Source organism: Pogonomyrmex barbatus, unplaced genomic scaffold, assembly GCF_055798465.1.
Source record: "Pogonomyrmex barbatus isolate J1 unplaced genomic scaffold, ASM5579846v1 scaffold19, whole genome shotgun sequence".
Taxonomy (NCBI): domain Eukaryota; kingdom Metazoa; phylum Arthropoda; class Insecta; order Hymenoptera; family Formicidae; genus Pogonomyrmex; species Pogonomyrmex barbatus.
Window position 1 is genome coordinate 2,656,814 of NW_028297115.1, and position 13,876 is coordinate 2,670,689.

General features: G+C 31.4%; 3 protein-coding genes across 4 annotated transcripts; 2 read left to right on the forward strand and 1 right to left on the reverse strand.

Moving 5' to 3' along the window:
• Positions 1-273: 273 nt before the first annotated feature.
• Hsc70Cb (heat shock protein 70Cb) lies at positions 274-10,271 on the forward strand. 2 transcript variants are annotated; one of them, XM_011642715.3, is made up of 12 exons: positions 274-761; positions 2,203-2,401; positions 2,866-3,222; positions 3,338-3,656; positions 4,152-4,407; positions 4,489-4,619; positions 4,740-5,005; positions 5,194-5,301; positions 6,830-6,952; positions 7,095-7,334; positions 7,420-7,710; positions 7,786-10,271. In XM_011642715.3, the coding sequence occupies exons 1-12, from the start codon at positions 646-648 to the stop codon at positions 7,981-7,983; spliced, it is 2,604 nt and encodes an 867-aa protein (XP_011641017.2). In that variant the 5' UTR covers positions 274-645; the 3' UTR covers positions 7,984-10,271. The 2 variants fall into 2 exon arrangements, with proteins under 2 accessions (XP_011641017.2, XP_011641018.2); XM_011642716.2 differs by lacking the exon at positions 5,194-5,301 and having other exon boundaries at positions 275-761.
• Positions 8,823-11,097, reverse strand: LOC105429612 (vacuolar ATPase assembly integral membrane protein VMA21 homolog). Its single transcript, XM_011642717.2, has 3 exons — positions 10,812-11,097; positions 10,596-10,701; positions 8,823-10,400 (listed from the first exon to the last, which is right to left on the reverse strand). The coding sequence occupies exons 1-3, from the start codon at positions 10,824-10,826 to the stop codon at positions 10,258-10,260; spliced, it is 264 nt and encodes an 87-aa protein (XP_011641019.1). The 5' UTR covers positions 10,827-11,097; the 3' UTR covers positions 8,823-10,257.
• Positions 11,098-11,204: 107 nt separating this feature from the next.
• Positions 11,205-13,470, forward strand: Lamtor1 (Late endosomal/lysosomal adaptor, MAPK and MTOR activator 1). The gene is made up of 5 exons (XM_011642718.2): positions 11,205-11,423; positions 11,687-11,763; positions 11,877-11,966; positions 12,121-12,319; positions 12,419-13,470. Exons 1-5 carry the CDS (start codon positions 11,379-11,381, stop codon positions 12,506-12,508), a joined length of 501 nt encoding a protein of 166 aa, XP_011641020.1. The 5' UTR covers positions 11,205-11,378; the 3' UTR covers positions 12,509-13,470.
• Positions 13,471-13,876: the final 406 nt, after the last annotated feature.

Genomic DNA, 13,876 nt, shown 5'->3' on the forward strand with positions numbered 1-13,876 from the left:
ATAATTGCATTTATTTGCGAAAGTAAGTGATCATCGTGCGATTCGACAAGTTTTATCTGATTTGATCTGATCACGGGGCCGCTAGTTACAATTTATTTCAACCGGCGTTCGCCGACGTAGGGCGTAAATTTAATGATAGACTGTCGCGTTGTTTGACTTTTTCGAGAATTTTCGAAGAAACGTAAATCCGGCGGCTGCGGAATCGTCCAATCCCGTGTCTTTCCAGAATATTCCAGATCGAGGGAGCGCGGCAGTCGACATGTGCCGCAGTAACGTCATGATTGGCCAGTTTTGAAGCGAGCTTAGCAGAAGGCAGTGCCTGTTCGGTGGAGAACATTTTCTTCGGAGCATCGCATCGCGAGCGTATCTATTGAGTCTTACTCGCCGTTATTCGTTGTTACTCGTTGTTACTAGCGACTGCTCGTGATCGTGGTAAAGTCGTGGTAACGCGACTTATTTAATCGAATCGCTTAGAGTTGTGATCGGTGTTGTCCCGGCGCAACTCCTTTCGCGGAGGACACGAGAGGTGAGAGACGTGTGAGTGCTGAAGAGTGCCAGCGAGAGCCGTTGAGAGCCGCTAAAACCTGCTCCGTCTCGTGTCATCGGGGGAAAAAAAAGTGTCGATTCGACCCATCACCAACAGCCATGGCCGCGATGTCCGTGATCGGGATCGACTTTGGAAACGAGAGCTGTTACGTGGCCGTGGCTCGCGCCGGTGGCATTGAGACCATAGCGAACGATTACAGTCTTCGCAATACTCCGTAAGTCCCTCGCCGAATCACTCAGCCGCGACTCGAGATACTCGTCGATACTCGAGCTCGCGTGTCGCGTGTCGCGCTCGCGCTCGTACTCGTCATAGACACCGGTCCCGCGGGTCCGCGCCGTGATTCCGACAGCGGGCAGCGGGTCACGCGTCCAAATCTGGATTTGACTTTTTTCTCTCTGAATTTTTATTTCACAACATATCATCTACGAAGACGTAATTCCTCGCTATTTCGCAGCGGTATCCCACTTCCGTCGTCTTTACGTCATCGACGATTCTCATCGTAATTTTTTCAACAAGTTTTTTGCCAATCTCGAGGATATATATATTTGAAGCTAGAGAGAACTGGAGAGAAAAGAATCGGTATCGATTTTCGATTGTCTCCAAGAGATCCGGCGGAACGACGATCGTATCAGAGGCGAATCTATTTCGCGTGTCGCGGACAGCGAAACTTGAGACCTTGAAATTATGTTATTTCTTTCTAATTTTATACGCAATACCGGTGAGGTATTCCAACGAGAAATAAAAAATAGGTTGAAACATGGAACTTCAACGAGCACGAGCCTGTGCGCGCGCGCGCGCGCGAATATCGTATTCTCCAGAACGTCGATCACATTGCCATTTACAGACATCTCGTTACCAATGCCCGACTATCACACGTGTGTTTTCAGAGTATCCGAAAAAGTCCCCGCTCCGATCGCGCGCGTTTTAGCCCGCTTTCTTGCGCTCCTTTTGGAGTTGTCAGTGCGCTTATATTTATCCTTCATCCAATCGCTGACGACAGATTCTGACGCGATTCTTTCCTTCTTGTGATTAATCCGATCTTTTACACAGCTTGAATATTCATAAAGAAATAATTTTCTTCGTCTAGCCAAGCAATCCCATATATCACGTTGTATTTTCATACATAATGTTTATATACATTTGTCTCGTTTCTTTATATGAACATTACAATATTTTATGATATATTATGTTGACAAAGATCAAAAATTAATGTTTGATATTTTTATATACGTTAAACGCTAAATGTCATGTTTATTGATTTGGTGTCATATAGATTGTGCTATATAGTATTTTATATATATATATATATATATATATATATATGTGTGTGTGTGTATTAGTATGTATTAGTATGTATAATATAATATATAATATGTATTAGTATGTATAATATAATATATATCATGTACATGATAAACTTGACAGTTCTATTTTTTAACATTTCTATTCTCTATGATTTTTATATTTAAGCAGAAGCTAGAAATATATGGGACTAAGGAAACGTACATTTTTCTATATATATTTAATTCTTATAATTTTGATATAATATTACAAATACAAATGAAATATAAATGTTCATGTAAATCAAATTATATTTATATTTTAAATACTTAAATGTTGTTAAAATAACAAAGTATCCCTACTGTGATTTCTAGGTCATGTGTAGCATTTAGTGGAAAAAATCGAATACTCGGAGTAGCAGCCAAGAACCAAATGGTGACAAATGTGAAGAATACTATTCATGGTTTCAAAAGATTATTAGGTAGAAAATATAATGATCCGCAAGTTCAATACGAGTCGCGGTTTCTTCCATATAAAATGACTTCACAAGCTGATGGAAGCATTGGTATACATGTAAGTATTATATGAAATGCAAAAAAAGCAGTTTCATGAATTTCTATTATTTTAGCACTGTTTAGAAACAATCAGGATTATGTTTTTGTAAATTGTAATAGAAAAGATATAAAAAAGTATTTATAAAACTTGGATTCACGTTTTTGTAATAAATTATGCTTGAAAGAAAAAGAAAAAAGAGAAACATTTTGTAAAAGAAATTTTAGTATTTCAATCACTGTTTCTTCCTTTTCATATAATTCAATGACTAAGAATTGAAAGAAATTTAGGCAGTTTGCCAGAACTCTCATTTCTGAAGAGACTCGTATCTTATTTATATCTTTTAAGGATGCTGTGCGATGATTCAATGATATTACTTATATATATTATGCAGAAATATATTTTATCAAAAATTACATTTTATTATTTTGAATTGTTAAAAATTTAATTTTAATATCTTTATCTCTTCTTTATTCATATTATAGGTACAATATCTAGGAGAAGAGCATATCTTTACACCTGAGCAAATTACTGCTATGCTCTTCACAAAATTAAAAGATATTTCTGAAACAGCGCTACAAACTGCTGTTAATGATTGTGTCATATCAATTCCTTCATATTTCACTCAAGCTGAACGTCAAGCGATGTTAGATGCTGCTAGAATTGCAGGCCTCAATGTTTTAAGATTATTTAACGAGACCACTGCTACCGCGCTTTGTTATGGTATTTATAAACAGGATTTGCCAGCGGCTGAAGCGTCTCCTAGAAACATTGTTTTTGTGGATTGCGGCAATGCTAGCTTGCAAGTGAGCGTGTGTGCCTTTCATAAAGGTAAACTTAAGGTCAGTATTATAATCTTTTATATAATAAAAATTTAATAAAAATTAAAATTGTTACGTTGCATGATATATATTCATAAACGTTCCATAATATTATTCTTATTTTATTATATTAAAGATGTTGGCATGTACTGCTGATCAAGTGGGTGGAAGAGATATCGATGCTATTTTGACGGAACATTTTTGTAAGGAATTCAAAACGCGGTATAACATCGACGTATATACCAATCCGCGAGCATACTTGAGACTGTTAGGAGAAGCAGAGAAACTGAAGAAACAAATGTCAGCTAATTCAACCACTCTTCCCTTAAATATCGAATGTTTTATGGATGAGAAGGACGTACATGCCGAGATGAAGCGTAACGATATGGAAGCACTATGTGCTCATCTATTTGAACGCGTTGAAAAAACTCTTAGGCAATGTTTATCAGATTCAAGTAAGTTTGCAAATATCCATCATATAAGTAATCTACTTAGTCATATTGTCTCGTAATGTTCGTTTTATTGTGTCTTGGGTGGGCTAAAACTTTCGAACTGATTTCATCAATCATAATTTTTATGGAAAAAGATTGTAAGATCCTTGTTCAATCTCTGCAACTGTAGAACTTGTCTTTAAAATATATTTGGAAGATTTGATAGTCCTTTGCAAGATGACTGTAATTTATTTATTATCATTTAGAATATATTCACGTATATTTATATATTTATATTCACGTTTAGAATAATTTATTTCTATCATAATGTATTATGGAATATTTCAAAATTCTTAGTGTTGTATATAGAATGATAAGTTTGGAAATTAAATCTGGATTTTACTTGATTATTTGATTTACTTTTACTTGATTTTACTTAATTTACTTGGATATTTTACATACAATTATTCTAGCGTTGAATTATCCAGTCTCGTATTAATGAGATAATATCTTTACCAGAATTAAAACTGGAAGAGATTCATGCAGTCGAGTTGGCGGGTGGATCTAGCCGCATTCCCGCTATCAAACGTTTAGTAGAGGAAGTTTTTTGTCGACCAACATCGACGACATTAAATCAAGATGAGGCGGTTGCTCGCGGTTGCGCATTACAGTGTGCTATGCTCAGCCCTGCTGTGCGTGTTCGCGAATTTTCTGTCACGGATATACAACCATATCCTTTGAAATTAACATGGGATGCTACTCAAGGCGAGGAAGGGTATATACAATTACAGTCTTTGTTATTCTGCTGTTATTATAGCAAATTAAATATTTGTCTTAATTTTGTTTGATATTTTAGCGAAATGGAAGTATTCGGACATAATCATCCAGTGCCGTTCTCAAAAATGTTGACATTCTATCGTTCGAGTCCGTTCACACTAACTGCTAGTTACAGTACGCCGCCTCCATATTATCCCCAAACATATATTGGTACGGATATATCTTTGTTTATCTAATTTAAAATAAAATTTTTTAAATATTAAATTGTTACACGTTATTATTTAAAATAGAAGCATATATCTATTTATATTCATTATATATTTTATACAGGAACGTTCACGATAAAAAATGTAAAGGCTACACCAGAAGGTGAATCAGCAAAAGTCAAAGTGAAGGTAAGAGTGAATTTAAATGGTATTTTAACCATTGCATCAGCTTCACTCATCGAGAAACGCGAAGCAACTCAACAAGAGAAGGAAGAAGAGGAAGCGCATCAGCAACAGCAACAACAAAATAATATGGATGTCGATTCACAAGCAGATAAAAAGGATAAATCTGATCAAGATGCGCAGGCTAACGAACCTCCGGCTACAGAGGTTTGTAGTATCATTGCAATATACTAAACTTGGAAACTTTGGAAAAGGAATAGTAATAGCGATTTGTCAAAAAATATTACATCACAGTATATGAAATATGTAAAATTTGGAATCAAATTTTATGCTGGTGTGCTGGAATGCGTTGCCAGCGTTCAGGTGCATGACTATGTGAGTTTATTGTGGTTTAGGTGAGCATGGATAAGACACGACGGAACTCAGATGCTGATGATGGTGGAAAAGGTGCTGGGGGTTCTGCCCCTTCTTACTCCTCCAGGATTTTCTCTTGGTTCAGCTCGGTACGGGGCATACTATCTCTACTTGGACCCATACGCATACGTTCATATCGAGATATATGTGTGCGATAAATTCTAAGCTCTTAATCGTTGCATCGTTGTGAGTTTCAGCGAGCATTCCTTCACATTTAGGGCTAATTGATTTAGATATTTATTGCTTTCTATCACACTAGCTTGGTTTAAAATACAAATCGATTTGACGCAATCTTTCATAATGAATGCACGGTAATCGCAATCGCTTTATATAACACAAGCGATACATTTGTTGTCAATTTGGTACACCAAACCATCTTAGCACATTTATTTTTAGCAACTAATTTAATTATTTTTTATTTTTTTCTTTGTAAATTATAAGAAAAAAAGGAAAGAAGGAAGGAGGAGAGAGAGAGTGGGGGAAAGAGAGAGAGAGAGAGAGAGAGATTTATATTATCAATAATAGCATATCCTTGATATCTATATAATACAATTGTTTTACATCTTAGAATTTAGAAATTTCTGTCGGTTCACATTTTTACACATATTAATTTTCATTAGAATGTTAGTATAGCAAGCAGTACATCATCGCATTTATGAGCTAAACCTGTAGAATGTTATAATTATCAGATGCATGATGTTTGGCTTAAGTCCAAGTTTTAAACCCTGTGTCGATTTCTTCTGCAAACTCGGCTATTCAGCGGCACTATAAAAATTTAGAGAAATGTTGTAAGCTTGCTCCTTTATAAAATATGAAGTAACATTCTAATATGTATATAATAGCCGATATATATATATATATAAAATTTTGCATTCATTTCTTGATAATGCATATGGGTCCAAGAACAGCTGTGTTACAGCCGTGCTGTCTGTCTTTGCTCTGCTATTCTATATACTGGGTCGCAGAAGGAAAAGAGACAGTGATATCTAATAGAAGCACATTATATACCGAGCAGTATAAAATATTCTTAAAATATAAAGGCAGGCAACACTGATCAGTTTTCAATTCGTATTTGTTAAGAAAAAGGAATAGTCCATTATATTACGTATGAACAAATGTATAAATTACCTTATAACATACATATTTATTTCATCTGTTATAGTTGAGCTGGCACTATACGAATTTAAAACTGTTCTTATGAAAGTGTATACCCCATTATCCTTGTCTTATCTTTGTCATCACCTGAATTCCAGTTTAATTTTTTCTATTGTACAAATTTAATTTTCTTGAAATTTAACATTTTTATGTTAAATACATAAAAGTGTTGTTAAATTATATTAAAAACATAAAAGAAAGCGTTTCAAGAAAGTATTTTAATAAGGTAAGTGTCACAAAGATAAAAAATTTTTCAATATATTATAAAAGTATATTTATGTGTACATTATGCTTCAATTTGCTAAACTTTACATGAATTTTGAAAATTACAAAAGATTGAAACATACAATTAAGTAATAAACTTTCTTGTAAACGATTTTTTTATTATAGGTTTGTGCGAAAAAATGCAGTGTTGAAAAAATTTTTAATAAATATATTAGATGAATCTTTTCTGTTCTTTAGGGAGACGAGAAAGGCGATGATAAAAATAAGAAAAAAGTTCCCATCCGTACAATCGATTTACCTATCGAAGCTAATGTTTGCGGATTGTCTCCACGAGATCTTGATGCTGCGATAGAAAAAGAGGTATATATCATCCTATGTATATTTCAGATGTTATGCAACTTGCTATCTTATATAAATGTTGTATTATTTTGATCATAGTGAAGAAACTTATCAATATAACGTTGAATCATCATGTAATTGCATGAATTTTGCTCGTGAACAGGGTAAAATGATTGCTGAGGATAAACAGGAAAAAGAACGAGTTGACGCGCGTAATGCTTTAGAAGAATATGTTTATGACTTGCGTGCTAAATTGTCCGAAGAAGATCAATTAGCTACATTTATCACAGAAACGGACAAAGAAACACTATGTCGTACATTAGATGATACTGAAAATTGGCTCTATGAAGAGGGAGAAGATTGTCAACGACAGATTTATTCGGAGCGATTGACGCGCTTGAAGGTATATTATTTAACACATTACTGATTATTCAACATAAATCAGTATTTCTAAATACTAATCTAATTAATCTTTTTCTTTCTATTAGGCTCAAGGAGAACCAATAAAGGAAAGGAGATTAGAATTTGAAGGAAGATCTTATGCATTAGACGAATTAGGAGGGGCATTACAACTAGCTAAGAAAGGTTTAGATCAAATAAGAGCGTCAAGTGGAAAAGATGATAAATATTCTCATCTAACGGAGGAAGAAATAAAAACAATTGAAAAAACTATACAAGAGAAATGGACATGGTTAGAAGAGAAACGTATACTACTTGCGAATACGCTTCGTACGCAACAACCACCAGTCACTGTGGCGCAAATCCGTGCTGAAAAACAAGTAAATATCGAAAAATATCAGCTATAATTACAATTTTCTTTTGATATACTAATTTTTTTTTTTCCGTTTACATAGTCATTGGACAGTGTGGTATTACCTATTCTCAATAAGCCTAAACCTAAAATAGAACCGCCAAAGGAGGAAAAACCAAAAGATAAACCTGCTGATGAACAAAAAAATAATCAAAATCAAAATGCCCAAGGTAACAATCACAGTCAATCCAATCAACAGCAGCAACTGCAAGCAGATGATGAAAAAATGGATCTCGAGTAACGGTCATCGTAACTTATGTGTTTTAATAATATTAAATCTATCTTAATTGAAATAGTAGATATATCTTATTTGGACAAATCGCGTTTACGTCTCGAAACCGCTTGACATGCTGTGGTCTGATTGCACATACGATTGTCTTTCTGTTTCGTTTTTTTTCTTTTTTCTCTGTAACATCTATTAATTTGGTGAATTAATTTAATATATATATTACAGAAATTTGTGAAACTTTATAAATTCAGAATTCGCGAAAGAAGTATTCTTCTGCTTGAAAGCAATTCGTCTTATAACGTTCGTCTTATAACGTTCGTATTATTGCAAATACGATTATAGTTCGGAAAATGAAGAAACATAATTTAAATTATTAAAACTCAAATTATTAAAACGTTTTTATATATAAAGTCTTAATATCTTAAAAAGTCTTAATAATATCTTTTTTTTTTTCAAACTTTTAATATTTATGCTTCTAAATGCATATAAAACTGAATTACTCAGGATAAATTTTTGAAAAGGAAAGATATGAAAGATTTCTAAAATCTATTGTCAGTAGAAAGAATCAATATGTTGCAATTTTTAATATATAGAATGAATGCTAAATTAGATTTCTAATTGACCAAATGAAATTATGAATCAGATAACGCGTTGGCGATCTTATGTATTTAATAATACAATAATTCATTCCAACGTTTTTTTCACGACCGACAGCAAATATTCTGTCACAAATTTTTTTTGTTGCATTTACGATACTTAAATAAATTAATATTTCACTAATTGGAATTGTACAAAGTCTGCTTTAATTTTGAAATTAACATCTACGAAGATGTTACAGAAATTTGTTACAATTCTATTTTTTTTTTTTTTTTTTTTAAGTTTCAATATGACTTGGATCATTGTTTTTAGTGCAAGTCACTTTCTAGAGAATTCTAATTCAATTAGATATATATCATTGTACATAACTTATAGGCATCTACACAGTAACATAGTATATTTCTTTCACCATATTTATATTGCTATATTACTTCACAGCACTAAAAAATTCATTGTAGTGGAAATTGTTCCTAGGATGCAAGATAAGTCCATATTTCATTTTCGCGCCTAACTTTGTTCCCATGTCGCTTTTAGCAACTAAGAATCGCAAATTATTACACATGTATAGTTACTATTAGCAAGATGTAAAAAATGTGAAAGTGTTAAAAATATTTTGTTTTCTGAATGATAAAAGTTTTACCACATACAGTGAGATTTTTCTATTAATTTCTTATACACATCTTATATACTTTATGCATTCATGTGATTCTTGCACATTTATGTTTATAACACATGAATTATTACATTTATTTTTATGTTTATGTATTTGGTGATATTTGATATCTATTGTTCTCATTATTTGAATATCAGGAGTTAAATATCATTTAATAAATTCGATTTAATTTTCCATAAGAACGCATATAATTTGTCATATTTTTATTTGATAAATATATAATTTTCCATAAAAAATTAATATATTCTCACTTTAATTGCTATTATGTTTTAAAAAAGCCAAATATAAAAAACAAATTTGTTAATAAAATAAACATGAAAGTATATTTGTTTAACTTGATGCTTTGATAACATTTTGTTTTTTTTCTTTGCTATATTATCATTTTGATAATTTGTAATTATAATATTTATTTTATATCAATAACTACATTTGTTTCATATAAATATAATAGTTTTAAACAATTAATTTAAAATAATTTACAGTAAACTTAAATTTGAATAAACAAATAGAACAAGAATGAATTTTATCTTTGTTAAATAAAAGGGGAAATATGGGAACCCATCTTTTACTCCTCAATAAACTATTGTGGAATCTCTCGTTGAAAAAAAATTTCTGTATTGTTACTGCTACTTTTTTAAAAGAGGATAAAATTATATACATAATAGAAATCTATGCTTTATCGACAAAAATCATATTTTATGCATTATGGATTTTATTATATATTAATTTATATATGAAAATATATTTCGATATTTGAAAAAATTGTGGAATGTAAAATGTTTTATAAGAATTCATTTTTAAGTACGTACAGATAATGCTGTTCATTAATTTTGACAAATTCCAATTTGTTTTTTCAATTAATTACTGGCTAGAGCAAAAATAAAGGAGAATATATTAATAAATGTTGAAATAACACATCTCTTTACAATATTACTTAACATTATTTGAAACATTATGTATTGACTGTGATTATGTGGAAAGTGTATGGTCACCAAGGTGTACTTAATAATAAAGAACTAATCTCTCTTAATTGCTGATGTTTTTGATTGATCATCAAAGTATGCTCTATATATAAAGACTCCTAAGGCAATGTGTAATATTATTACTGCAATGCCAGCCGAGTATACATTACTTGACACATTGTTGAGACCTAATATACCTAAACATAAAGTGCAAAAATTTTGTTAATTAAGAGAATTAAAGAAAGAAATATTCTAGATAAAAATTGTACAAAAATTTATAAAAACAATTTCTTTTGATGTTTACGCCAGTATATGTACCGTGTCATAAGAATATGGTCATGGTACATTTATTAGAATTTTTTCTTATATACATATATATTTATATTTCATACCATCAAAGAGAAAGACTTTGCTTGTAAAAAATGTTATTATAGGTAGCGCAAGTATCACCATGCTGTGGTAAAGGACTGTCTTGAACACTTGTAACTCTGTTACTTCCTAAAATAAGGAAAGTAATATAAGTTAGTACATTTTATCATCAAAGATACAAATAATTATACATAATATATTATACGTTATTATCGTTATTATCGTTATTATCGTCTTACCTTTGTGCTTGACATGATAGCGATTGATATATGCACATATATACAGTATATATCACAGTCGTAAAATTGAAAAATTGACGGCAACTTAAATGTGCTGAACTTCCGTTAAGTCACGGTAATTTCCGTTGGAGTTCAATACAAAAGAAGTTCAATACTGATTGCGTGTTTACTGTTTTACTTTCACCTTGTTTCGGCTCTCCGACGTGACGTTGCTTTGCGGGAAACGAAACGACACGGCAGAACAACATGCGCGAGTCACGCGCAGCGAGGTTACGTTTTCAACAGTGTTCAAATAGTACAGGACGAGTTCCACCAGAGACGTTGCATATGCCTGGCTTCGTCACATCCCGAGTTTTCGTATCTGCGAGAAATCACATATGCCCTGCTAGGATATGGCCTTTATTTATTGGAGTTATGATTGTGTGATATATACGCGTAGAATCTCTTGCGGCGACACGATACTGATTCATCCGATTGTTTACCGGAACAAAAAATGAGCGACTGTTTGCAATAGCCATTGCATTTCACTGATTGAAAAAGGTCACATTGGAGAAATTTTGTTCAAACATGGGATGTTGCTACAGCTTTTGTAAAGAGGATAACGGACCACAGGTAAAACAACCGCAAAGAAAAGTTGCTTTTTCTGCACTTTTCATCTATCTTTTGCCTTATCGTCGATGCTATATGCGCGGCAATTCTCGTGAATTATCGCGGCTAATACGCCTACTCGGCGGCAATATTAAGAAATATCCGATAGCTATGTAGATGAAATTTTTACATTGCGACGTTAAAAAAAATGTAACCGTAGAAAGAAACAAAAATGCATAATTGTGATTGCATATTTTAATATGTAACACATGATAATTTATTTACAGAGTGGAGAAGCAAACGAGAGGACACATTTATTGGTAGATCCCGTCAGTAACAATACAAATATACCAAGAGTACATAGGTGAGTTATTTGTTTATCAAGTGTAAATATTTTGAATATTTACACTTCCAAATATGTATTTTGGAATCTTAAATAAAATTAAATCAATGTTTTTGTATTTTGTTTATTTTCAGTGATGATTATGTTAACCAATATGCAAGTTCCGTGCCTAAGAAAACAGATGAACAGAGTGCATTAAATCGAATTTTACATGAAACTGCAGCGTGAGTAGATTTTATTTGATATTTGATCTAACTTTGGAATACATTTTTATTTTTACTTTTTTTCGAGGATACAATTTTCTACTTTTTTAAATATTGATTTACTTTGTCAAGATAAATTCTATCTGAAAATTATGATTTAATTCTCTTTTTACAGCAATGTTATAGATGTAGGTGCATTAGACACACATAATCTAGAACAACACGAATATATGGATAGATCTCGTGCTTATTCAAAGAGAATAGAGTCGGGTAGAATTAAACTCCCCGAAGCTGCATCTTGCTTACTTAAGGATATGCCTGCTCCTGAACGAATATTAGCGGCTGACCCACTTGCTACTGAAGATCAAGAACTGGTAAGTATTTTGCAATTTTGTTTTTTTCTATCACATTTGTCATCATAATGTTTGATGACAATGAAAGTAAATGCATGAATATACAGATTAAATATATAGATTACAGAAATGCTCAACAAGGCTGTGACAGCATTAAGCGATGTAAAAGTCGAACACAAGGAGGATTTGGTGGTTCCATTTCTGTCGTGATTGTTAAACATCTCTCAAATTAATTTATAATTTCATCTCATTTGACTGGAACTTTTACATCATATGGCATCAAAAGAGCAAACACTTGTCGAAATAAATCGACCTAAGTCCGAATTACAATTCTAGCTTATGCTAAAACAAAGGATCGATTTTAATATTTAATATGTAATGTATTATATAAAATGTTAAATTACTACTACTATTGTTATTATTGTTTATGCTTGCTACATACCAATAGCTTCAAAATTGTTGAATAAATATACATTTCTTTCTTTTATTTTTTATTTTCAAGTAGAGGATTGAGAATTATGCCATCAATGTTTTGCATATTTTATCTACATCACATGAAATTTTTATGTAGAGAATTTACCTGTTATTGTAATATTCGTTATGTATATCGATATAAAAAGATTATATATACATATACATACACACACACACACACACACACACATATATATATATATATGTGTATATGTATATATGCAAGATATCTCGTCATTACCATGTAAGAACAAAGTTAATGACATTTTTATCTAACTTTGAGTATTTGTCCTTTTGCGAAAATATTTTATATTATTGTTTTGCAAAAATATCAAGAGGGATTATTATTTTTCGCGACTTGTTTCATTTTTACATTTTATTGTTTTCATGTATTGTTTACATGAAATTAAATTTTAAATAGACACAGTCTATGAAAATAAAGTTCACTTCAAATAAATTAAAAAATATAATTTCGCGATCTATCTATTTGCAATCTTAAAATTTAATTTAGAAAAAAATATATTTTTAAAAGATAATATCTGAATATTTTTACTGTAAAAGAAAACCATTTTCAAAATGGTCAGAGAATGTACCGATCCTTATGCAATAATGACAGGATACCTTGTATATACATTTCAAAGATAAAAAAGTATAAAAGTGCTATTTTATCATCGTTTAATAAATTTAATAAAATCCGATATGGCTATGGTTTTTTTTGTATTGTAATGTGTAAGAAGTATTTGATATAAGATTTATTACTTTTAAAAATTATATATAACAGAAAAATTTGTGCAAAAGTTGAAACAATAATATTACATCATGTACGATGCGATATAATGAAAGAAAACTAATATAAATAATTATAAATACTATTAATATTAATTTATATGAAAAATTAAATGATTAATACAAAATTAAGGAAAATTTTATTCCTTTAAGCTTTTAAAACTTTAAAATAGAATTTCTAATCGTCGTCCAAAATTCTTTAAAAGCTATGGGAAAAGTTTTATCTTGGTGTATGTTGCGCATATACTTTCGGTTATGTGTATGTATGTATGTATACGGTTGTGTGTATGTATGTATATGGATGTCATGCATTATGAT